The 25,313-nt window shown below is 41.5% G+C and overlaps 2 protein-coding genes across 2 annotated transcripts in view; one reads left to right on the forward strand and one right to left on the reverse strand.

The window, feature by feature from the left end:
* Positions 1 to 13,212, forward strand: part of inppl1a (inositol polyphosphate phosphatase-like 1a) — a 40,473-nt gene extending 27,261 nt beyond the window's left edge. The window contains 16 exon segments of the mRNA XM_053321588.1: positions 20 to 137; positions 778 to 874; positions 1,094 to 1,232; positions 1,345 to 1,444; positions 3,657 to 3,745; positions 3,866 to 3,947; positions 4,770 to 4,859; positions 5,344 to 5,457; positions 6,527 to 6,703; positions 7,434 to 7,589; positions 7,761 to 7,845; positions 8,627 to 8,713; positions 10,444 to 10,958; positions 11,025 to 11,233; positions 12,040 to 12,173; positions 13,116 to 13,212. Coding sequence (XP_053177563.1) covers positions 20 to 137; positions 778 to 874; positions 1,094 to 1,232; positions 1,345 to 1,444; positions 3,657 to 3,745; positions 3,866 to 3,947; positions 4,770 to 4,859; positions 5,344 to 5,457; positions 6,527 to 6,703; positions 7,434 to 7,589; positions 7,761 to 7,845; positions 8,627 to 8,713; positions 10,444 to 10,958; positions 11,025 to 11,233; positions 12,040 to 12,173; positions 13,116 to 13,212 — 2,289 coding nt within the window.
* Positions 13,213 to 19,922: 6,710 nt separating this feature from the next.
* On the reverse strand, positions 19,923 to 22,694 carry phox2a (paired like homeobox 2A). The gene is made up of 3 exons (XM_053321554.1): positions 22,472 to 22,694; positions 20,589 to 20,776; positions 19,923 to 20,417 (listed from the first exon to the last, which is right to left on the reverse strand). The coding sequence occupies exons 1-3, from the start codon at positions 22,692 to 22,694 to the stop codon at positions 19,923 to 19,925; spliced, it is 906 nt and encodes a 301-aa protein (XP_053177529.1).
* Positions 22,695 to 25,313: the final 2,619 nt, after the last annotated feature.

Here is a 25,313-nt window from a genome sequence, read left to right on the forward strand (position 1 = left end):
TCTGTCATCTGTTGTTTAGATCGCGGTGCAGACGCTGTGGAACATAAAGATCGCCGTTCTGGTGAAACCGGAACACGAGAACCGGATCAGCCATGTGGGAATGTCCAGTGTGAAGACGGGAATCGCCAACACGCTGGGTAACGACAGGAAGCTCATAAATGTTTTTATTTCCTGTTAAAGTCTGAATGAAAATATTAACGAGGGAAACACAGAGATGTTGGAGGTTTAATTACTGAAACTCTTCTTTCCTTCCCTCATTCTGTCCTTCCTTCCTTCCTCCCTTTCTTCCCTCTTTCCATCCCTCGTTCATCCTTCCTTCCTTCCTTCGCTCTTTCTTTCCTTCCTTCCTTTCTTCTTTCTTACTTTCTGTCCTTCTTTCCTTCCCTCATTTTGTCCGTCCATCCTTCCTTCCTCCCTTTCTTCCTTCTTTCCCTCTTTCTTTCATACCTTCTGTCCTTTTTTCCTTCCCTCATTCTGCCTGTCCATCCTTCCTTCCATCCTTCCTTCCTTCTTTCTTTTCATCTTTCCTCCCTGTCTTCCTTCCATCTTTTTAATGGTTCAGCCCACATGAGATCAATCAGTCTGTTTGAGCCTCCTTCTATAAACTTTTAAATTCATCTCGACTTTGAAGAAAATAAACTTTTTAAAACTTTTTTTTTTTTAAATGCAGATAAAAGATGTTTCTAAGTTTAAAGACGAGATCAGAATGATTTTATGTCCATGACAAATTATTTGTCTAGTATTGTGTCTGATTATTTGACATTGATGGTTGCCTAGGTAACAAAGGGGCAGTGGGTGTTTCCTTCATGTTCAACGGAACGTCTTTCGGCTTTGTGAACTGTCACCTGACGTCGGGGAATGAGAAGATTGCTAGGTAACCGTCCCCCCCCCCCCCCACACACACACACACACACACACACATTGAATGACTTAAGATGAGTTAATTGTCCCAACATCTTGCACTTTCTAACCCTTCCACTCATATTTTCTCCTTTTTTTGATTTTTTTTCTGGGCTTAAAAAACATCCAAAAATTATATGTATATGATACATGACCTTTGACCCCCCACCCCCCCCCCACCCCCCTCCTGCAGGAGGAACCAGAATTATCTCGATATCCTGCGGCTGCTGTCATTAGGAGACAAACAGCTGAGCTCCTTTGACATCTCGCTGCGCTTCACACATCTCTTCTGGTTGGGAGATCTCAACTACAGACTGGATATGGATATACAGGTGAACACACACTCACACACACAAACACACACACACACACACACACACACACACCGAATGATTAAAAATGCATGCATCTGGATGACATTGTGTTTTGTCGTCGTGTTTGCAGGAGATATTAAACTACATTAACAGGAAGGAGTTTGATCCGCTGTTGAAGGTGGACCAGCTCAACCTCGAGAGGGAGAAGAATAAAGTTTTTCTACGATTTGGTTTGTATACCTGAGTTGTTTTTTTTTTAACCTGACTTCTGTCCTCACCAGGGTTATTATAGTTAACTAAAACTAAGCCTTTGAAAGTTCATCTTCGTGGTTAGAGAATGAAATTAAAAAGGACTTGATGATAAACCATATTTGGTGTCACACATTCAGCTTCTACAAGTCAAGGCTTTCTCTTAATACCTGAAAAACTAAAACTGAATAAAAACTAAACTGAAACTAGTCAATTCCTTCAAAATAAAAACTGAACTAAAACTAGTCAATTCCTTCAAAATAAAACTAAACTAAAACTAGTCAATTCCTTCAAAATAAAACTAAACCTAAAACTAGTCAATTCCTTCAAAATAAAACTAAACTAAAACTAGTCAATTCCTTCAAAATAAAACTAAACCTAAAACTAGTCAATTCCTTCAAAATAAAACTAAACTAAAACTAGTCAATTCCTTCAAAATAAAACTAAACTAAAACTAGTCAATTCCTTCAAAATAAAAACTGAACTAAAACTAGTCAATTCCTTCAAAATAAAACTAAACTTAAAACTAGTCAATTCCTTCAAAATAAAACTAAACTTAAACTAGTCAATTCCTTCAAAATAAAACTAAACTGAAACTAGTCAATTCCTTCAAAATAAAAACTGAACTAAAACTAGTTAATTCCTTCAAAATAAAACTAAACTGAAAACTAGTCAATTCCTTCAAAATAAAACCAAACTAAAAACTAGTCAATTCCTTCAAAATGAAACCAAACTAAAACTAGTCAATTCCTTCAAAATAAAACTAAACTAAAAGTACTAAATCACTTGTTAAACTCACTAAAACTAAACTGAAATATAAAAGGAAACTGAAAAACTAAAGAAAAATAAAAACTAAAGAAAATGTCAAAACTATAATAACCTTGATCCTCACATTGTGCAGACAGACACATATTCCTGTGAAAGTTGAGTTCGTTTTTGACTTCCTGGAAAATACAGTTAAAAATATCTCGACATTAACGGGTCACTGATGTTTAAACAGACTTTCACTGTCGACATAAACAACCAACGTGGTGACTCAGCTGCTCAGCGCTGCAGATGTGCTACTCAAACTGTTACTTTTCTTTATAGTTCATCAAGCTTATTTAAACCAGTATTTATTAAAACATGCTTTATATAGCTTTTAAACAATATTATATTATCACCATCAAATTTATTGTGGTTTAAAAAACAGTAAAAAAGGAAGGCTTTGTCTCATTTCTCAAAAGTTCATGTATGTTTCCCATTAACTCATTTTGTACAGGATGTGGCTGCTAGTCCCCTCTCACCCCCACCCCCCTCCTCCTCCTCCTCCTCCCTTGGGCGTCATATCTCCCCTTTTTTTGGCTTTTCTGAAAAACATAAATGTTGACTCAGCCTTGTGAGCAACTGTCAAACATTTACTGTAAATAAATTTACTTGCATTTAACCTCAAATTAAGTTGCATTGTAGTAAAATGTCAAACTTCCTGTGGGCATAATACTGGGACATATGGTAAACATATATTCAGCTAAGAAGACAAGTCCAGCTTTCCTTTTCCAATGCTAAGGCACATTTGCATTTTATTTTGAAATGTTTGCACTGTGCATATGTCATCACAAAAGGCAAACACTTAAGAGAGTGCAGCAATCTGCTAATATTATAATCATGTTAACGCATTAAATCAGTGATCTCTTCTTACAGAAAATAAAATCCTGTTTATCTTACTATGATTTTTATATCATGTTACACAACACAAAATATCAAAGAGGAAGTAGAAGAGTCAAGTCTCAGCAAGTCTCACTGACTTTATGAATCATGCTTCCATCTTTACTGTAGATTAATGTTGTAATTAACATTTATTGATGTCATATGTAAAATGTCAAACTTCCTATTTAAGGAGACAGTTGTGGGCATAATATTGGGAATATGGTTAACATATATTCAGCTAACAAGACAAGTCCAGCTTTCCTTTTCCAATGCTAAGGCACATTTGTATTTTATTTTGAAACTCTGATTTTTATATCATGTTACACAACACAAAATATCAAAGAGGAAGTAGAAGTATCAAGTCTCAGCAGGTCTCACTGACTTTATGAATCATGTTTCCATTTTTAGATTAATGTTGTAATTAACGTTTATTGATCTCATATAATTTTAAACTTCTACTACCTTACAAGTCCTAACCTGTGATCGTGTGTGTCGTCTTCCTTGCAGCGGAGGAGGAGATCTCTTTCCCCCCCACCTACCGTTACGAGCGCGGCTCACGGGACACGTATGTCTGGCAGAAGCAGAAAGCGACAGGAGTAAGTTTACAAACAGGACATTTCTCACTAATGTTTCATTTCCGTCTAGTTTTGTGAGACGTGCTGATAATATTCCCTCGGGGGGTCTCTCTTCGCTTTCTCTTTTTTTTTTTTCCCCAGATGAGGACTAACGTTCCCTCCTGGTGCGACCGCATCCTGTGGAAGTCGTACCCAGAAACACACATCGTCTGCAACTCCTATGGTGAGACCGTTAGTTATAGAAGCCATGTAACGCACATTTAGTTTAAATCAGAGTAAAGGGAGGAAGGAATGAAGGAAAGATGGAAGGATGGAAGGAAAGGAGGAAGGAAGGGCGGAAGGGAGGAAGAAAGAAGGAAAGGAGGAAGGAAGGAAGGAAGGAAGGAAAGGAGGGAGGGAGGAAGGAAGGAAGGAAGACTGGAAGGAAGGAAGAAAGAGGGAGGGAAGGAAGGAAGTAAGGACAGTAGCAGGGAGGACATGAAAGGAAAGGACGAAGGAAGGACAGAGGAAAGAAGGAAGGATGGAAGGGAGGAAAAAAGAGGGGAGGAAGGAAGGAAGGAAGGAAGACTGGAAGGAAGAATGGAAGAGATGAAGAAAGAGGGAAGGAAGGAAGGAAAGACGGACAGTAGCAGGGAGGGAGGAAGAAAGGGAGGAAATAAAAAGAAAGGAAAGGAGGAAGGAAGGACAGAGGAAAGAAAGAAGGAAGGAAGGAAGGAACAGACATGACCGGGGAGGACGACAGGAAGGTGCCTTCCTTCCTCCTTTCCTTCTTTCTTCCTCCCTTCCATCCTTCCTTCCTCCTTTGCTTCCATCCTTCCATCTTTCCTTCCTTCCTTCATTCCTTCCTAAATGGAGCCTTAATTAATTAATTATAATATTTAATAATTAATGTTAAATGTTGTGTACATATTTCCGGTACTTCCTGTTTATATGATGCTGGTGGCCTATAAGACTTTTACACAGTGCTGTACTTTACAAAACATTTAATATGATGAACAAATGAGGAGACTTAAATGTACTGTATGTTCTTTGTGTGTGTGTTCAGGCTGTACAGATGATATAGTGACGAGTGACCATTCCCCCGTGTTTGCTACGTTTGAGGTTGGCGTGACCTCCCAGTTTGTTTCCAAAAAAGGTAAAAGTGGAGAAACCTGATGTTCAATTTTCTTTTGCTCTTTTTATTCATTCATCATCTTTTTCTTCTTTCCCTTCTTTTGGTTTCTTTTTACTTCTTAGTACGTGTATAAACTACTTGAATGTACTTGTTTAGTTTAGTTTAGTTAGTGACTCATAGAAATTGACTATTAACACTTCAAAAGGAAGAAACAGAGCAACAAGTCCTTACTTTTTCTTAAAGTTTATTCATGTTTTGTTTCATTTTAGCTGGTTTAAGCAAAAAAAGGACTAAATGTTTCATATTTAGTCTTTATGATATGTGTCTTTGGCACTCTCCTTCATTCTGCGCCACCTACTCACATCTCTCTCTCTCTCTCTCTCTCTCTCTCTCTCTCTCTATCTCTCTATCTCTCTATCTCTCTCTCTCGCTCTCTCTCTCGCTCTCTCTCTCGCTCTCCCCCCCCCCCCTTTCATTCCCTCCTAACCGCCCGTTTCCTGTCCAGGGCTGCCGAAGTCCTCCGAGCAGGCCTACATCGAGTTTGAGAGCATCGAGGCCATTGTGAAGACGGCGAGCAGAACCAAGTTCTTCATCGAATTTTACTCCACTTGTCTGGAAGGTGAGGTGATCAGAGCATTTCATACCCAACTCAATGTGCTTTACATAAAAACAAAACATTTAACAGTAAGAATTGGAAACAAAGAATATAAAACATACAATTAAAATAAAAATACAAACATACAATTAAAAACAAGAAAACCAATAATAATAATACAAATAAAAACAAAGTACAGAAAAATATAACAAGAGAAAAAAAAAAAAAAAGTAGACTAAAATAGAGCAGTTTGCAGCATTAAATAATGATTTGTATTAAAGTCATGAAAAGGACATACAGTGCAAATGAAAGATAATTATATTTATTATTATTATTATTATTATTATTATTATGGTTGTATATTATTATTATTTTTTTTAATTATTATTTTAATTTAATTTTTTAAATTATTATTATTTTATTTTTTATTTTATTATTATTATTATTATTTATTATTATTCTTATTTTATTATTATTTATTCTTCTTCTTCTTATTTTATTATTATTATTATTTATTATTATTATTATTATTTTTATTATTATTTATTCTTATTATTCTTATTATTATTTTATTATTATTATTATTATTATTTAAAACATTTTTTTTTATTTTATTATTATTATTATTATTATTATTATTATTATATGCAAACACACATCCGTACATCTCACTCACAAGCCAATATTAGTCCACCTGGAGTTACAGTACGAGTGGATGTAATAGAAATGTATCTGCTTCTTCTTCTTGTATCTCGCCCCCCCCCCCCCCCCCCCCCCCCCCCCCACCTCAGGCCGTCAGTATACCTTTAAGCTAGCATCCATTTTTGACCCGTGTTGCACCCTTTACCTTCTGTCCACTGTGTACTTCTGGATGAAATGTCACAGAAACATCTTCCCCTTCCTCTCCTCTCTCTCTCAATCCCACTTCTTCTCCTTTGTTGTCTCTCCTGTCCACTCCGTCCTCCGTCTCTCTCTCTCTCTCTCTGTCTCTGTCTCTGTCTCTGTCTCTCTCTCTCTCTCTCTCTCTCTCTCTCTCTCTCTCTCTCTCTCTCTCTCTCTCTCTCTCTCTCTCTCTCTCTCTTCCCATCTGTAGAGTTTAAGAAGAGCTACGAGAACGACAGTCAGAGCAGCGACAACGTGAACTTCCTACGTGTCGGCTGGTCCAACAAGCAGCTGACGACGCTCAAACCTCTCCTCTCTGAGATCGAATACCTGCAGGACCAACATCTGCTGCTAACTGTGAAATCGCTGGATGGATACGAGTCCTACGGTATAAAGTTATATTTGTGGCGTGTGTATGGATTTGCTTATTTGTAGTTGAATGGTTTGATTTATTTAGGACTTCTTTGGCTTATGCAATGTTTTGCAGGTTGACAAATCAATCTCGTTTCTTTTGGCGCTTTTCCACTACACAGTTCCAGCTCGACTCGACTCTGTTTTTTTGCGTGTCCACTAGGGATAGTACCTGGTACCTGGTACTTTTTCAAGTACCTGCTCTGCTGAGGTTCCAAGCGAGCCGAGCCGATACTAAATGTGACGTCAACAGACTGCCGGCCGCTGATTGGTCAGAAGAGTTGTCGCTGGAAGAGTCATGAGCCGTCCCACACAAGAATCAAACCCGCCATTTTTAAATACCGGTAACATCGCTACAGCCATACGGCTCAGTGTTCTTGCTTTGTGTGTGACAGAAAGCCTCATACAGCAGCAAGTACACCACTGCCTCCATGTCCTCCATTGTTTATGTGTTTGTGTCGCGGAGCCGTTGCTATGACGACCCCGCCCACGTTGAGTAGATACCTTTTTGTAATGGAAAAGGTCGTTCGTGGAACCGAACCAAGTCGAGCCGAGTAGTGCTGGAAGGAACTGTGTAGTGGAAAAGTGCCATAACATACCTATGATCATATCCAGGTCCAACCTCTCTCTGTATTTCACTAGTTAATAGGACGTTACGTTTTTTTTTTTTTACAGTATGTGTGTGTATGTTTTTTTCTCACCCGTAGGAGAGTGTGTCTTAGCTCTGAAGTCAATGATCGGCAGCACTGCTCAACAGTTCCACACCTACCTGTCCCACCGCGGCGAAGAAACAGGAAACATCAGGGGGTCGATGAGGGTCAGAGTCCCTTCTGAAAGGATGGGAACGAGGGAGAGACTCTACGGTACTGTATATATGACTTATATATATCTGAGCATGAAACTTAAGTAGGAGACTGGAACAGAAAATATAAATCTCATCATTTTTAAACTAGAGGGAAGAGAAGACGTCAAAAAAGCAGTTTAGAAAAGTTTTTACCTGTTTAATTGTTTTTTTTTTCATTGTTATATTTCAGAGTGGATCAGTGTGGACAAAGATGAAACAGGCGGACCTAAAGGGAAATCCACCCTGGTGACCAGAACAGGACATGAATATGTGAAGTCAGTGAGATCTTCTTTTAATGTTGCACTTGATATAATTTATACATTCTGAAAAAATGCAAAGGCTTTTGAGTTGTGGCTTTGAGTAAATTGATAAAATCTGAAAATGTGACTATATTATTATCTAATATAGGCGTAGTGTTTGAATGTGAACATATGGGCCAAATATTATATATTGCACAGATAATCTCTTAAATTCTCATAGTTAGATTTAGTTTTTTATGCAATTTATTCTAATCCACATCAACTCAGTGTAATAATCATCCAACTAAAAGGTTTGTATTTCAGTAGTGGATATCACTATGAAAAGTAGGAGCTGGATTCTGCTCATTTAATAACTAGCAACACGTATCGCAGTATGAGGAGGAATAACTGTCAGCAATAAAAAAAACTGATTTAAATATATTGAATAGAAGTCAATATTGTTGTAATCTGATTCTCAACTACCGGCAGCTGACAAATAATTGCGAGTAAGGAAAGAGGAGAATGAAAGGAAGAGTTTAGAAACAGGTGTGAGGTGTGTGGAAAGAGGTTAGATAAAATGAAAGGGAAGATGAGGAGAGGAGGTAAGGACAGGGCTGGTATGATTGGCTGAAATCTACTATGAATGAACTTAGAGGCTATATTTGTCTTGGGGAGTTTAATATGTGTGTGATGACTGAAACCCAATTTTTCTCATTTAAAATATCAAATGCATCCTTAAAGCAGCGACACTTTCTTAGTATTCTATATTTTCTATCATGTGCTTCATCTTCTTCTTCTTCCTGTGTCGCCCATACAGGCCATCCGTGGTTCGTAAACAGCTTGGGGAGCTGGGGAAGGTCAGTGAGGAGGGAGAGAGGAGCGGCAAGGAGGAAACTGCTGCAAGGTACAAACACACACACACACACATGTAACTGACACACACACACACCTAAAAAAACCCCACACATGCTCTTTAACCCTCCTGTTGTCCTCGAGTCAAGGAAGGAAAGGAGGGAGGAAAGAAGGTTGGAAAGGAGGGAGGGAGGAAAGGAGGAAGGAAGGAAGAAAGGATGGAAAGGAGGAAGGAAGGATGGAAAGGAGGAAGGAAGGAAGGAAGTACGGATGAAGGAAGTTGGGAAGGAAGGAAGGAAGGACGGACGAAGGAAGGAAGGAAGGACGGACGAAGGAAGTTAGGAAGGAAGGTAGGAGGGAGGGAGGAAAGAAGGAAGGAGGGAGGAAGGAAGGAAGGAAGGATGGAAGGAGGGAGGAAGGAAGGGAAGAGGAAAGATGGAAGGGAGGAAGAAGGAAGGAAAGGAGGGGAGGAAAGAAGGAAGGACGGACAAAAGAATGAAAGAAGGAAGGAAGGGAGGAAGGACGGACAAAAGAAGGAAGGAAGGAAGGAAGGAGGGAGGGAGGGAGGGAGAAAGGAAGGGAGGAAAGAAAGAACAGTCAAAACAGACGGGTCAATTTGACCCGGGAGGACGACACGAAGGTTAAGTTGCAGACGCGTGTTGTTAGGGAATTTCCCATCATGCATTGAGTCAAACTAGACTCTGCAGTCATTACAAGGCCGCACCCTTCCCTTGAGATAGTGGCGAGCAATGAGTCTGCTCCTTTTGGGGAAAACAGGAGGCTTTCTGATACGGTTGCTATGGCAGCCGAGGTCAGACATGTGTTTGCGGAGTCGTGGTAAGTGTAGTCAGAGGTTTGATATCGTGTTGAATGGAGGACAAAGACCCTGAGAGGCGTCTAAGCAATGTTTTATCTGTGGACCAGTAGATTAAATTCTGTATGTTGTAGATTTGTGTTGGATCTGCACATATTTGGACAGAAACTTCAACTGATTATTCATTCACGTCTCCTTGATCAAGTAAATAAACCTTTTCAACGCTGGACTCCTGTCTACTCTCTCCACTGACGTATAATTAAAAAATCTCTTAGTCATGTTCGATGTGGACCAACAGCACCGAACAAAAAGGTTAAAGTCCGTGTAAAGTAAGAATAAATATGTGTTCTGAGTTTGACATACCACAGAAAAGTGTGTTGTTAACCACCCTGCCAAATTTGAATGATTAAAAAAATCGCCAAATATATGAAATTAGGCTTCAAAGTTGTGTAAAAATCAGCCTCTTTCTCTGCTCCCAAACGCTGTGGGCGTGGCCGACGAGTTCACTGAAACCCCGCCCCCTATCAAGTATCACCTGTCAATCAAAGTCACCACCTCTACCAGAAACATGGACGCTACGTCTGAGAGCTTTCTGCTGCTAACTCAGCTGCTAGCTCGGCTACTAGCTCGACGGCTAACTCGGCTACTAGCTCGGCGGCTAACTCAGCTAACTGGCTAACTGTAGACTGTAGTAGTAGTAGTGTGTGCTGAATGTATTTATACCTCTACAGCAGCAGGGGCGGGTTTATGCTAATCACTAAATCCTGAACACAGAAATCTTGAAACACAGTTTGTGAAGCCTAGCTCCACAATTCAAATCTAAATGGTTGAAATGCTTTTTACACCTTTTTTAGAAATACATTTATGACCTATTTAATGTGTTTAGAAGAAAATGTCTGAATTCACTTTACACAGCCTTTAAATCATTAAAACATTAAAACGTTTTGTGTCCGTGTGTATTTTTTTAGGCCCAAGCAGGATTCGGACAGCGATCCATCCATCAGCAAGAACAGCTACAATAATCCTGCCTACTACATCCTGGAGGGCGTTCCCAACCAGTCCGCAGCCGCCTTGTCCTCTGAGCTTCTCCCGTCTCCTACCTCCGCCAATCCTCAGGCAGCTAAAGCCCCTCCTCCCTCAGCTGGGGCTCGAACCAAGCCCCCCTGTGCAGTCTCAGCACCCTCACACACACGCAGGCCCATGACGGGTCACCCGGTCCGAGCCATTAGTGAGGAGGGCCCCTCGGAGGACGACGGAGGAGCTTTAGTGACGGGGGCGCAAGGTGGAGCCACGGTTGGAAGCACGCTGAATCGACCCCCTCCTGACTTCCCGCCTCCTCCTCTTCCTAAAGGAGCCCTGGAGATGGTTGCAGAGGCGCCTTTTCCTAAATCTCGCCCCCTTTATCCGGATTTGGCTGAGGTCAGGATCCCACCAGCCAATCCCGGTGCCCAGTTGGCACTTGGGGAGGGTTTCAGGCGAGGAGGCGGAGGAGGAGGTGGAGGAGGAGGAGGTGGTGGAGGTGGAGGAGGAGGAGGAGGAGGAGGAGGAGGAGCAGGGGCGTTGGATGATCAGTCGTGCTCCGTGCTTCAGATGGCAAAGACACTGAGTGAGAGCGAGTTTCCAGGACAGCCTCCACGTGCTCCCTCTGCTCCGCCTCCTCTCAGGGGCCAGGTGATGGGTTTAGGTTTGGACGCCTGCCGCACCTTCCCACCCAGAAACCCCATCACAGAGAGTATCGCAGAGGACCTTCCTGAGGAGGTGGGCACTGCATCCAGAATCACATTTACACTTAACCCTTTATAGGTCTGCTATAGGTCTTTGTGTCATGATATCTGGTCAAAAACTAAATCTATTGAATCCATTTAACTTTTTGGGGCAATCTTTACCACTTGTATGAGGTATGTAATGCACAGACAGACCATCAGACTGCTCTATGGTTGCTATAGATACAGGTTGTTCTATCATTGCTATAGATACAGGTTGTTCTATGCTTGCTATAGATACAGGTTGTTCTATGCTTGCTATAGATACAAGTTGTTCTATGGCTGCTATAGATACAAGTTGTTCTATCATTGCTATAGATACAAGCTGTTCTATGGTTGCTATAGATACAGGTTGTTCTATGGTTGCTATAGATACAGGTTGTTCTATGGCTGCTATAGATACAGGTTGTTCTATGGCTGCTATGGATACAGGTTGTTCTATGGTTGCTATAGATACAGGCTGTTCTATGGTTGCTATAGATACAGGTACATTATTGAAGTTGAGATTCATTTTTTTCATCTTGTGCAACAGAATGAGTCTCTATCGGGTTTTTTAAAATGTTTTGAACAAATGAGGTCTGTAAAAGTTAGGGTCAATGAGGGAAAAAATCCATGTTTTATGTTGTTATGACCTCAAAGAGGAAGGAAAAGCATAAAAATGATTTAAATAGCATTTTCTTAGTGTGAACTACAAAGGGTTAATGAAAGTATAATCTGCATATTTTTAACTACTAATAGTAGAGTGTCAGCGGTGATGAGATGTTTTTTCGTTAACCCTGTTCTTCTTGTTTCCCCGTGCAGGCTCTTTGGGGTAGCAGTAGTTCGTCCTTGTCTGTGGGGGAATCGTCGGTGGGGGAGTGGCTCCAGAGACTGGGACTGGAGCGGTATGAACAGGGTCTCCTACACAACGGCTGGGACGACCTGGAGTTCCTCAGGTACTGTTACTCTTTTTTTTTTTTAGGTGAAAATGGCAAAAAATGAATCCTCCTGAAATGTGAATATTAGGGAGTGAAAGTAATGATGTTTTAAGGTGTGACGCTGTGGTTAATGTCTAGTTTACTTGATTAGAACTATGTAAAGATCATGGTTTGGGTTAAAACAGGGATGTCAAAAATGCGGCCCGTGGGCCAGAACCGGCCCGCTGTCATCGGCCCTTCTTTTCTTCCTCCTTTTCTTACTTCTTCCCTTCTTTGTTTCCCTCCCTCCGTCCTTCCTTCCTTTCCTAATCCCTTTTCCTTCTTTCCTTCCTTCTTTCCTTCCTTTTTGTTTTTCCTTCCCTCCTTCCTTCCTTCCTTCCTTCTTTGTCTTCTTTTCCTTTCTTCCTTTCCTTCCTAATCCCTTTTCTATCCTTCCTTCCTTCCTTCCTTCCTTCCTTCCTTTCCTAATCCCTTTTCCTTCCTTTTGTCCATCCTTCCCTCCTTCCTTCCTTTCCTAATCCCTTTTCTTTCCTTCCTTCCTTCCTTCCTTTTGTCTTTCCTTCCCTCCTTCCTTACCTTCCTAATCCCTTTTCCTTCCTTCCTTCCTTCCTACCTTCCTAATCCCCTTTCCTTCCTTCCTTCCTTCCTTCCTTCCATCTTTTTATTGGTCCGGCCCACATGAGATCAAATTTGGCTGTATGTGGCCCTTGAACGAAAATGAGTTTGACACCCCTGGGTTAAAATGATCACTGGAGACAAGTGTTCAAATTCCTTAAAGATATGCAACCTTTGCTGTCATGGCAACAGTGACCACCATTAATTGACATGAGCAAGATTAAGTCGATTAGAGTTTCTAAATGTTGGTTTCGATTATTTTTCGTTTAATTGCCCAGCCCTAATAATAATAATAAGTATATATTTTCTCTTCTTCGTCTCATCCGGTCCTTTTTCATTTCGCAGTGACATTACTGAGGAGGACCTGGAGGAGGCGGGAGTGCTCGACCCCGCTCACAAACGAATTCTGCTGGAGAGCCTCAGGCAGCAGCAACAGAAATAAAAAACTGTTCCAAACTGGTTTTATTAGTACCAGTCCGAACTGACCTGGCACCACACCAGGTCCCAAGAGGCCAAATCTCAGCTGAACTGAGCTGAACCGAGCTGAACTGAACCGAGCTGAACCGAGCTGAAATGTGCCAATCGATGCCAGACTGTGCCTTCTGAGAGAAATTGCACTCCATTTTTACTTTAAGAAAGAAAAACACAACACTTTGCTGAACCAATGTCCTTTTTTTTTTCAGATGTACTGTATGTTATGTCATTTGTCGTAGAGGTGGCCTTATTTAACGATAATCATTTCAGTCCTTTGAGCATCACTACATACGTAACCCCCCCACTCCCCCTCCCCCACCCCCCCTACTTTAAAACCTAATGAGAAGATACAGGATGAGGATCAGAAGTAGAGCAGCTGATGTTTTGAGGGTTAAAGGTTAGGTCAGTGAAGTCAGAGAGTTATATTTATAAGTCATTTCTGACCCGCCGCATCTTTAAGCTAACGTTAAGCTAACGTTAAAGCTTTTCTTTACGTTAGCGAAGGGAGTTAAAGACTTCAGAAATGGGGAATTTTGACCTTAAAGAAAAAAAGAGGCAGGCTTTTTGTGACTCTTTTGACAACTCCGTTCTTCTCAAGAGTCTCCGTAGCTAAGCTAACGTTTAGCTTAAAGCTAACGTGAGTTAAAGACTCTTCAGAAATGGGGAATTTTGACCTAAAAGAGAAAAGAGAGGCAGACTTTCTGTGACTGTTCTTCTCAAAAGTCTCTGTTCTCTTCCCCCACCCCCCCCCCCCGCCCTGCCCTCTTTAATGGTCAAATCCAGTTTCTGACCCGCATCTTTAAGCTAACGTTAAAGCTTTTTTTTACGTTAGCAAAGTGAGTTAAAGACTCTTCAGAAATGGAAAATTTTGGCCTAAAATAAAAAAAGAGAGGCAGACTTTTTTTGACTCTGTTCTTCTCAAGAGTCCCCCCCCCCCTCCCCGCCCTCTTTAATGGTCAAATCCAGGAAATGATGCGGGGAAAGGAAGAAGCTAATTGTTAGAGAGCACTCAAGGGTAATGTCAGCCCCAAAGCCTGAGCAGAGGAAGCCCCCAACTGCTTCTGTAATGGGAGACGGAGACAGACAGGAAGTGGTGACATCATTGAAATGTAGCGGAGAGGACCTATAAGCGAAAGTGAGCTCAGTTTTTTCAGTTTTTGTGCTTTTTTTTTTTGTGATGATGATGATGTGTGTGTCGGGGGCCGCTGTTTATTCAAATGGTGGCGTGTGTGTGTGTGTGTGTGTGTGTGTGTGTGTGTGTCGTCTCAGTGTCTCTCTGCATGTATTTATGTTTTTGTTTAAAAAGGGAATAACGGCAAAACCAAAAAACCAGAGAGAGAGCAAACCAGTCCTGAGAGCTAAAAGTACATATTTCACCTCGTTACACCCCCCTCCTCCCCCAGTCTTTGATTTCTGTGTACGTAAAACTGATATTTGGATGATGTCATTATGTCATTAACTGGTCGGGTCCGACCGATGTGAAATAATACTTGAAGGTTTTTGTCCAGTACATTTCTCATTCTCACACACTTGGTTTAACCCTCCTGTCGTCCTCCCGGGTCAAATTGACCCCATCTCTTTTGACTGTTCCCTCTTTCTTCAATTTTATTTTTCTTTCATTATTCTCCTCCTTCCCTCTTTCTTTGCTCCCTCCTCCTTCCATACTTCCTTCCTCTTTTCCTTCCTTCCTTCCTTCCTTCCTTCCTTCTCTCCTTATTCCTTTCCTTCCTTCCTTCCTTCCTTCCTTCCTTTCTTTCTTCATTCCTTCTCTTCTTACTTCCTTCCTCTTTTCCTCCCTCCCTCCTTATTCCTTTCCTTCCTTCCTTCCTCTTTTCCTCCCTCCCTCCTTACTCCTTTCCTTCCTTCCTTCCTTCCTTCCTTCCTCGCTTCCTTCCTTCTTTCCTTCCTCACTTCCTTCCTTCCTTACTCCTTTCCTTCATTCCTCTCTCCTTACTCCTTTCCTCCCTCCCTTCCTTCCTTCCGTCCTCATTCCTTCCTTCCTTCTCTCCTTACTTCCTTCCTCCCTCCCTTCCTCCCTCCTTATTCCTTTCCTTCCTTCCTTCCTTCCTTCCTTCCTCATTCCTTCCTTCCTCCTGTCCTTCCTTGACCTGAGGACAACAGGAGGGTTAATAATGGGGCTTTACATCACATTTCATTATAATTTATGTAAAGGGAGAAACGTTAAAATAGCCAAGCTGATTTAACTAAATTGAGGATTTACGATCAGTCATCATGTTGTCGTTGTCTTCAAGGAATCATTTATCATCAGAAAGTATGTTTTAGGACACATAGGAGAAGATATCACCTGTCATTAGATAGATTGGAACAGGAAGGGGACAGGGTGATAAAGGTTTCTGCAGGACTCAAATGGTGTGACGGCTGTTGTTGTAGTTCCCCAATTCAACCACTAGATGGTGCTGTTACTCCATAAACCTCACCAGTAGCCGCTGACTGTTGGAAGCAGACAGATCCAAGTCAGGTTCTCATGTTTTATCCTCTTAACCCTTTATTGGGCAAATAATTATATTTGGTAACTTCTGTAAATATCCCAAAATATCCTTCCTTCCTTCCTTCCTTCCTTCCTTCCTTCCTTCCTTCCTTTCCTTCCTCCCTGCCTTCTTTCTTCCCTTCCTCTTTTCCTTTCTCCCTCCCTCGTTCCTTATTTCCTCCGTCTTTCCTTCCTTCCATCTGTCCTTCCTCCCTCCCTCCTTCTCTCCTCCCTTCCTTCCTCCCTTCCTCCTTCTCTCCTCCCTTCCTTCTTCCCTTCCTCCATCCTTCCTTCCTTCCTTACTTCCATCTGTTCTTCCTCCCTCCCTCCTTCTCTCCTCCCTTCCTTCCTTCCTTCCATCCTTCCTTCTTTCTTCCCTTCCTCCCTCCCTCCTTCTCTCTTTCTTTCCTCCCCCCTACCTTCCTTCCTTCCATCTTTCCTCCATCCTTCCATCCTTCCTTCCTTCCTTCCTTCCTCCCTTACTTTCAATGAGTGTCCTATAAAGGGTTAACTACTTTTTCTTCTTAATTTAAAATCCTGCCTCCTCCTCTTGTGAAAAGCCAGTTTATCGTATTTTTTTTTTTAAAGAGATGCTGATTCATGGATTCATCTCATCATTACCTGACACCACCTCAAAAGATTTCTCCAATTTAAAAGCTCTAAAAAATATCATGATATAAATATTTCGCCGTGCCAGTGGAGGAAAGAAAGGAGTTTCTCAACAAATGAATGATCTGTTTTTTGTAACTAGGACTGAATATGATGAGATCTTTTTAAAGTATGTGATGCATTCATAGACTCAGCTGCTCATCTGTGTTGTGTGTGTGTGTGTGTGTGTGTGTGTGTGTGTGTGTGTGTGTGTGTGTGTGTGTGTGTGTGTGTGTCGTATCAGACCTGGAGCTTTTTATTTTATTTTATTTTATTTTTTAAACAATGTCTCTAATCTTTTTAGTGGCTCTGCCGTTTAAACGTTTTAATTCTAGTGTCCGTTGTGGCCATTTAGCCTTTCAGTGTTTTCAGTTGTGTGTGTGTGTGTGTGTGTGTGTGTGTGTGTATTTGTGTGTGTGTGTGTGTGTGTATTTCTGTGCACATGCGTGTTTGTGCAGGAGACTTTGCCACTGCTCTTTTCTCTGACACACTCCATTTTTTTCATGTAGTCTCTCCTCATTTGGTTGTTTTTAAGTTAATGTAAGTCGTTTAACCCTGTACATTTTATTTTTTTTTCCTATTAAACTATAATATCTTTCCTTATTTACGCTGATTGTGACTCATTTGCTTATTTTTTTTTCTGTCATCTGCAGGGGAAAGAACTTGAGAGGATGAAACCTTTTAATGATGAATGAGATGTAGACCTGCTCCAGGAAGGGAAAGATTTTAACGGTAAAATGAAAAATTGTAACAGCTGTTGAGGTTTTATTAGGGCTGTCAGCGCTAACACGTTAATCGTGATTATATTAATGCAATCCATAACGCGTTCATTTTTTTTAATCGCATTTTAATGTTGCAAGCCTTTTTGTCCCTTCTACTCCCCCGTAGACGGCTCCTCTAGCTGTAGCGCTATGCTTTGAAGTGGCCTCCTGCAGTAAACCTACCGCGCTGATGGAAAGTAAGAGAGCTACTGGACTTTTGAACGGCTTGTTTAACTTTAAAACACTTCCAGACGCTTCAGTTGACAAGTCAAAAGTAAAATGCAACCTGTGTCAAACGGAGTTTAACTACCACCGGAGTATGTGGAGTTTGAGTTAGCACCTCCACGCTAAACACCCAGGTGCAGCCAAGCCAGCCTCAGCTCCACCAAAGGACCATTTTGGAGTGTGGGAGTCGCAGCAGAGCCGTGATTGATTCCCAGTTAAGACACTCTGGTAAGAAATGCTTTACATTATGGGCTTAAAACTGCCTTCAAATGTAAAATAACAGGATTTTAAACATGCAATTCAAAATGTGATTAATCGCGATTAACTATGGAAATTCTGCGATTAATCTCGATTTTAAAAATTAATCGTTTGACAGCCCTAGTTTATTTAACCAGGTTTTCAGGGAGCTTGATGTGAAAACACACGACACTCTCATCAGAAAAAGCAGATCATTAAAAAGAAAAAGTCACGTCGGGCTTCCATAATGTAGATTTATTAGAATATTCAGAGTAGTGCTATAACTTCTCATTCACCTCGAGCTTCTGTCGTTTTCGTAGTGTTCATGGACTTTTGTCGGGGTCTGTGAGACAGATGCTCTGCAATGACATAAATCTGTAAAGCACTGTGAAGGGAAAATTAACAAAATGCTACCTAATATTTATATTACTAATTACAGAATTTACAAGTCACAAAAAGTTTATGAAGCAATTCATTTGTGGTTACTGACCCCAAAAAAAAAAATTATAATAAATACACATTTTTTTTCCCTTTCTTGAGTAAAGTCGGAGTAAAGTCCCTCCATAAAACAGCAAAAAAAAAATCAGTTTTGTTTCAGTCATCTGCAACAAAATCATTTTTAGAAACAATGAGGAAGTCGAGAGGAAGTAAATCAGGATGTAGAAACACTCATTGGTGACTATAAATGTATAGCGGACACACAGTTGAGAACTCCCATCATCAGCTGCGTCTCTTCGCTACAGTAATATTGCCGACATGTGTCCACCTTTTTTGTTTCACGCTTCTTCAAGAAAAAAAAAAAACAGTCATCCCACATTCGTCGACTTTTAGAAGAGAAGGGAGAGCGTTGATGATGAAACATGAAACTGGATTATAGAGTCAGAGCGGGCGGGGTGGCGAGATGATGAAGTCCGCAAGAGATCAGATATGATGCTTGCAGGTTTTCCAGGAGAATCATCCCAAAAAAAAAAAAAAAAAAACTCCTCCTCCTCCGTCAGTCCGTCCGTCCGTCAGTCCGTCAGTCGGTCGCTGAAGTCAAAAGAAATGTTTTGTACCATGATACCAACACTAACAAGTCAATCATAATTACACTCTGCTCTGTGTATAAATACAGCTTGATCTCTTTGTGGCAGATCACCCCAAAAAAAAAAAAAAAAAAAGACAGGGGGCAGGAAAAACTGCGATAGATGCGAAAAGTAAGAAGAAGGGAAGGGGGGGGGGGGGGGGGAAAGAAAACCACCTCATGTTGTCCGTCTCTTTCCCCTTTTTACTGAATTTGAACAAAGTGCCCACTGTTTGATAGAGAAAAGGCATGATGGGGGTCGTAAAGAGGATGAGAGAAGGAGGGAAAGGGGTGGGAGGGTGGTGGGGGGGGTTAGGAGTTGATACAGTAAAGCATGAGGAGGGGCAGTTGGAGGGAGTGGAGGGGAGGGAGGGGGGGTGGGGGGGTGAACTGAGGAGGTGTTTAGTCTGGACCCGGCTGCTCTAATTGGATTTTGTGTTGCCCCCGCTCTGCTCTGCAAAGAGATTTAGTGTGGTCCTGTTCCTGCTAGTGGTGGTGGTGGTGGGGCGGGTGGGTTGTTGTGTCAGGGGCATGGGGGGGGGGGGGCGGTGGGGGCTTTAGAGGAAGTTGTGCTTGCTGGTAAAAGTTTTGTTTAGTTTTGTTTCCCCAGCAGAGGCCAGAGCGTGATGTTTAGATTTCTACTTTAAACTCGTACCTGACCGCCATGCTCATCAGAGCCGCTGCTGCTAAGTGCACGACTGGGGTGTGTGTGTGTGTGTGTGTGTGTGTGTGTGTGTGTGTGTGTGTGTGTGTGTGTGTGTGTGCAGGGCAGACGGGGGGCGGGGGGGGGGGGGGCAAAGAGTGTGTTTGTAGATTGGTTTAAACTGAATTCATTAGACTGGATCACTCAGCAGTGTCTTGTTGTTTTTTTTTAAATTTCTGGCTAAACTTTGGTTTTCGTTTTTTTGAGGGCGACACAGTTCAGTCATAGCGAGGACGAACATGAACATGAACATGAACAATATCCAGCTCCAGTTTTTTTTGCAGCTATAAATGTGCACAGTTGCATATTTCATTTAATTTGGGGGGTGACAGATGAGGACCAGACCTTTTTTGACTTTGTTGTCAGTTTGACTTTGGGACAGTCTTTAGAGCAGTCCCTCGGGCCTCGCTGACCTACGGCAGACTACACCACAGGATTCATGGTTATGATGGGTAAGTCCTGACTCTCTCAACAAAAAGCTAGAAACTCCTCACTGCTCCAGCTTTTGACCTCACAATGTCTCTCTCCGATCTTCTCTCTCCCCCTCTGTGCTTCAGAACAGGTTCGTCTTGATGCCGGGGTTGGGTTTTCTGTGGAAGGAGGACAGGACTCCGGCAAAGGGCCCGGTCATACTGTCCGCCGGCTGCCAGGCCTTCAGAATCTCCTGAGTCTGGGCGGCAGGCTGAGCCACGGCCGGGTTGGACGGGCCGAGACTGGACCAGCTGGGCGGCTTCAACCCCTGCAGAACCGGAGAGCTGGAGGTGTTGACGTAGCCGCTGTTGGTCGGAGCGGGGCTGGGGCTCAGGCTGGCGGGGCTGCCCAGGTTCCCGTTGGCCGAGCCCGGCAGGGAGGCCGTGCTGTCGGGCGTGGGGCTGCAGGTGGATTCTTTGGACTCGTCGTCGTCCGATGAGGATCTCTGCTCTCCGCCCTTCTTGCCTCCGGAGCTGGAGCTGCTGGTGCTTCCCGCTGTGCCGCCAGAACTGTTGGCTTTGGCGTTGGCTGCACGCTCCTGCTTACGAAACTTGGCACGCCGGTTCTGAAACCACACCTGTCAAACACGGACGGAGGTAAGAGACGCATGAGATGGATGGAAACATAGAAACATAAATATATCAGATTATATGAGATTAATACACCAACAGACCCCCCCCCCCTAACCCACCCCACGCCCGAGGTTTTCATCTGTTCGGGACATAAATGAACCCCCGGCTCCTCTCACCTGTACTCGGGCCTCCGTCAGATCTATTTTCAGTGCCAGCTCCTCTCGGGTGTAGATGTCCGGGTAGTGTGTCTCCGCAAAGACCCGCTCCAGCTCCTTCAGCTGGGAGCTGGTGAAGGTGGTCCGGATGCGCCGCTGCTTCCTCTTCTCGTTCAGGCCAGAGGGGTCCGAGAAGAATTTATATGGAACTGAAGAAGGAAGAAATATATTTAAAGTTTATTTAATTAATAATAATAATAATAAAAATAATAATAATAATGATATATAGTGTAAGTGCAGATACTGGTAATAAATCATCTTAGTTTTGGGAGTTTAATTTTTTTTAATTTCAAGAACTTTTCGATATTTTCAGAAAATCTTTCAAAATAAAAGATTTTTAAGACATTCTTTATTATTTTTAACAAGCGACTGATTTTATTCTCAGTCGATTTATAATTTATGACCAAAGAAAATGTGATCAAATAAAGCCTGACATTAGGTTTTAGGCCTTTAATAGTCCAAATTAAAACAATAAATGTTGGAAAGGAAATATCCAACCAAGCTGCTTCATTTAAACCTTTTGTATTTAATTTAATTTAATTTAAAACCATATTCCTGTTTTATCATTTGACTAAAAGTGTTTATTCCTTTTGAAACAATGAAAAAGTGTCGAGCCTAATTTCTCAAATCATTCCTAAATATAACATTCACATATAAAGAGTTTAATATGTGTGCAGTATTTAGGTGATTTATAAGGTTTTCATTATAAACTATAAGTCCAGTCTGTAATTTTAAAGGAGTTTATCTTTATTAATATAAACAGGAATGAGTTAAATATCAATGTTTGCAGGAAAATTAAAATCACCTGGACAACAAAATGATTTATAGAGATTTCACTATAAAGATGCTGCTTTTAAGTTCATGTGCAAGTCTTTGGAAATAAGAAGGAAAATGAAGATTTCACTGTTTAAAGGAAAGAAAATTAAATATAAAATCAGTTTTATTTGTTAATTGAAAATAATGAAAGAATATTTGTAGTTGCAGAAATGTAAAGAAGTGTTTGGTTGGCCTTCTGGTTCAGAAAGATTGATTTCAGCTAATTCTTAATCTTGCAAATATTTAATATAACATTAATTTATTGCTACTAATATTATTATGAATAACCTCAAACTAATAATAATATCTTATATAATCATTGTCTCATGTATCAGCTTGCAGTCAAAAGATAAATCCACAAATAAAATGTTTCACCTTCAAATTTCTCCTTTTAGTTTTTCAACGTCCTAAAAATAAAATAAATAAAAAATAATAAATCTTTACAATGATTAATCCTTTAAAATGTCTCTTTTAATTAAGTGACGTTTTGCAGCTATTTGATCCCAAAAACAGGAATTTTAAGTCTAATGTAATAAAATCAGTGCAGAGCGGTTTAAGGCCTCAAACTGAACACACATTTATAGAGATGATGATTTTTCTCTTCTTCTTTTTTAACCTCTTTTTATTTACAGAGCGTGTTTTTTGTTTTTTTAAATCGCTGCATGCAGAAGTGAAGACGAGATTTATACATTTAACCCTTAAACAGGTAACGTGCATATACATTTTTTATATATATCTTAATATGGGCAACGCATCCTGGTAGAGATACAACTCATTATTTGAATTATTTATGGAGATATTTACTTTGGTGCAAATAAGATAACATCAAAGTAAATGCAAAGATTAATTTCCACATCTCATTTTCCTCTCCTTCCGGTTTAAACGGTTAATAACTTTTTTTTATCTCCTAGTTTAAAATAAAACCATAATGATGAGTTTAAAGCAGAAGATTCCTCTCATAGTGTTTTAACATATATTACACTCTTGAACCAGTGGACCTTCAGAGGAGAACAGAGGACCCTCCGTACCTGAGGAGTAAGGGGTGGGCTGGTGCTCGCGCAGCGCTCCCAGGGTGCAGCTGGCCGTGCTGAGAGGGGTGCAGGCCGGGTTGGAGAAGGGTCCGCTCCGGATCGGGTTGTACTGGAAGGAGCTGGCCTGGCTGCAGGAGCTGAAGTCCGCGTAGGCCGACGCTTCCATGGCCGCCATGCAGGAGTCATAGGAGTTCAGGTAGGAGTAATCCATCTTATACATGGAGGTCAGCCGGTGCAGACACCGCGGTGCACGCACGACGAGGAGGAGAAGGAGAGGGGCAGGTGGGTTCAGGAGGCTCGGGTTTTTAGGAGCTACAGTGAATGGTTTTTGGTTCAGAGTTGGTCTATCTCTCAAATATCTCCACGCGCTTTCTGCTCCGTCTCCAAAACTCCTCTCAGCTCGTGCTTTATGTCTCAGTGTCACGCGGCTGTTTTTCTGTGCAAATAATCCAGATGTTTTTCTCTCTATAGCTTCACTGTCTCTCTCTCACTCTCTCTCCCTCTCTCTGTGTGTGTATGAGTCGTTTCTCCTGGTCTTCTCTCCTCTCTTTCTCTCTCTCTCTGTCCGTCTCTTCACTTTTTCCTCCACTGATGGTCCTCTGCTCTGCGCTCGTGCTCCGTTTGACAGCGCGCTGCGGCTCGCGCAGTGTTTATAATAAACTTGGCAGAGCGTGAGACAATAGCAAGGCGGTGGTCTCCATGGTTTCCATGACAATGCCACCAGTCAGTGAGCGTGGACACGGACGCCCCCCCCCCCCTCCCCTCCCCTCCTCCTCCATCCCATCAGCTCATGCACCGCCCACGCGCTCCAGAGCAGCACGAGCTCGCCAGTGTCCGTAGAGTTAACTAACCAGCTGTTTCTCCGTTTAAACTAGTTATAAAGTCGATGCTTCCTTTATCGGACGAGTCTAATTGTGGTGAGTGCGGTTTTCCCTCTCAGCAGAAATACGACCAAAAGTGAAGAGTTACAGCTAATGTCGCCATCTTTTATATTTAATCTACACAGCTGCTGTTATTATGAGCAGAATTAACTATAAAACCCTCCAGTCGGATAAAACATGTGTTTTTATGCTTGTTGCTTCCTTCACTATTTACACTATTCTTTATTTAGTTTGAAGGCCATCCGCCATCAAAGGAGACTCGACCCAACAGCCTCTGAAATGCTCGTTCAACCCGGTTTGTAAAGTTTGCTGTAGTTTATTTGATCTCTTGTACATTCCTTAATATTTGTATTCAGACAGAAGACATGACCTAGACTCGATTGTGTTTTAAAATACAGAATATGAAGATATGCACAAACACAAGATTTGGCCTTTACATCGACAATAATTTAGATTTTAATTAACGAACCCAAAGATCACATGCTTATGAAGAATCGTTGCATGTCTTGTGGATTTGAAAAGTGTCCGATAAAGGATGCATCCACACAATAAAATAGACAGAGAATAAACATCCTTTCACTGGTTCACTGGAGAATCAGGTGTGATTATTTAACGATATTAGAAGTGATGATGCAACAACAACAAAAACTAGTACAACTTCTTTTTTATTTATTATTATCACTGTCCCTCTGATGGAAACAAGTGCAGCTGCTGTGTGTGTGTGTGTGTGTGTGTGTGTGTGTGTGTGTGTGTGGTTGGTTGGTTGGGGGGGGGGGGGGGGGCGTCCAGATGTGACGGTGATTGCTTGGATTAAAAGCTTTGATTTGATTCCGATCACTTTTACGGAGAGATGTCACCGAGCTGCGCGTCAGTTTGATGTATAGGAGCCAACCAAGAGCAAGCACCACGACAGCCTAACCATAAATGCATTGACACGTCAGAAATTGGTTTAAGTTTATTGTTCGGTGTCATACAATGTGATAAGTCATATCCCACACGGCCCCACAACACACACACACACACACACACACACACACACACACACACACACACACACACACACACACACAGTCTCCAAATATTGTGGCTATTAAAAACCATGACGGCTGCTCATGAAATTAACTGGCTTTTTATTAGTAGATACATTTCATCGAATAATCCACAAGCCAAAAATTACGTTGTAGGCTACGCACGCACGCACGCACGCACGAGAAATTAATCAAGTTTGCCTTGTGTATGCACGCGCAAAATGCGTAAGAGGAGACGTGTGAGCGCGCTTTCTTTTTTTTTTTTTTTTGTTTTTATATCTGTGCTTGACCAGAGGGCTGCACGAGGCTAAATGACATTAACCCCCCCACACGCACGCGGTGTAGCATATACTCATTTAAACTAGAAATAAAGTATTAATAACAGGATTGGTTCAGAGCGCGTGTGTGTGTGTGTGTGTCGGTGTGAGTTGCTGTGGTGGGTGGGTGTTTTTTTGGGGCGGGGCGGCACGCGGGGCTCCGGTTGATACAGCTGTTTATCTCCTTCACTTCTGGCTGCACGACAAAAAAGACCAAAAAAAAAAAAAAGGGACCAAACTCAGCTCTGGTGTGAATGTAAAGAATAAAATACATCACTGATGCTGCAGAGTTAATGATCACGTGACTTATTAAAGCTTTATTCTCCTCTAACTGTCCCTCACTCGTGTTTTATAATGTTTTATAACGAATAATGAACAAGAATTAAAGGCTAGTATATAAATTACTAATTTTGCATGAATGCCAAATACTGTTCTATATGTAATGCTTCATATAACTATATTTGAGTTGCACCTTAATGTTCCTCGCGGGGTAATTAAGTGTATAAATCAGCTGTTACATTAAAGTCTCATTGATTTTAAAGGCAAGGGAAGATGTGGTTTTATAAATGCTGCATGATATTAAAATAAAGGAAGCTCACACTGATTTTAAATT

Source organism: Scomber japonicus, chromosome 6 (genome assembly GCF_027409825.1).
Source record: "Scomber japonicus isolate fScoJap1 chromosome 6, fScoJap1.pri, whole genome shotgun sequence".
Classification (NCBI taxonomy): Eukaryota; Metazoa; Chordata; class Actinopteri; order Scombriformes; family Scombridae; genus Scomber; species Scomber japonicus.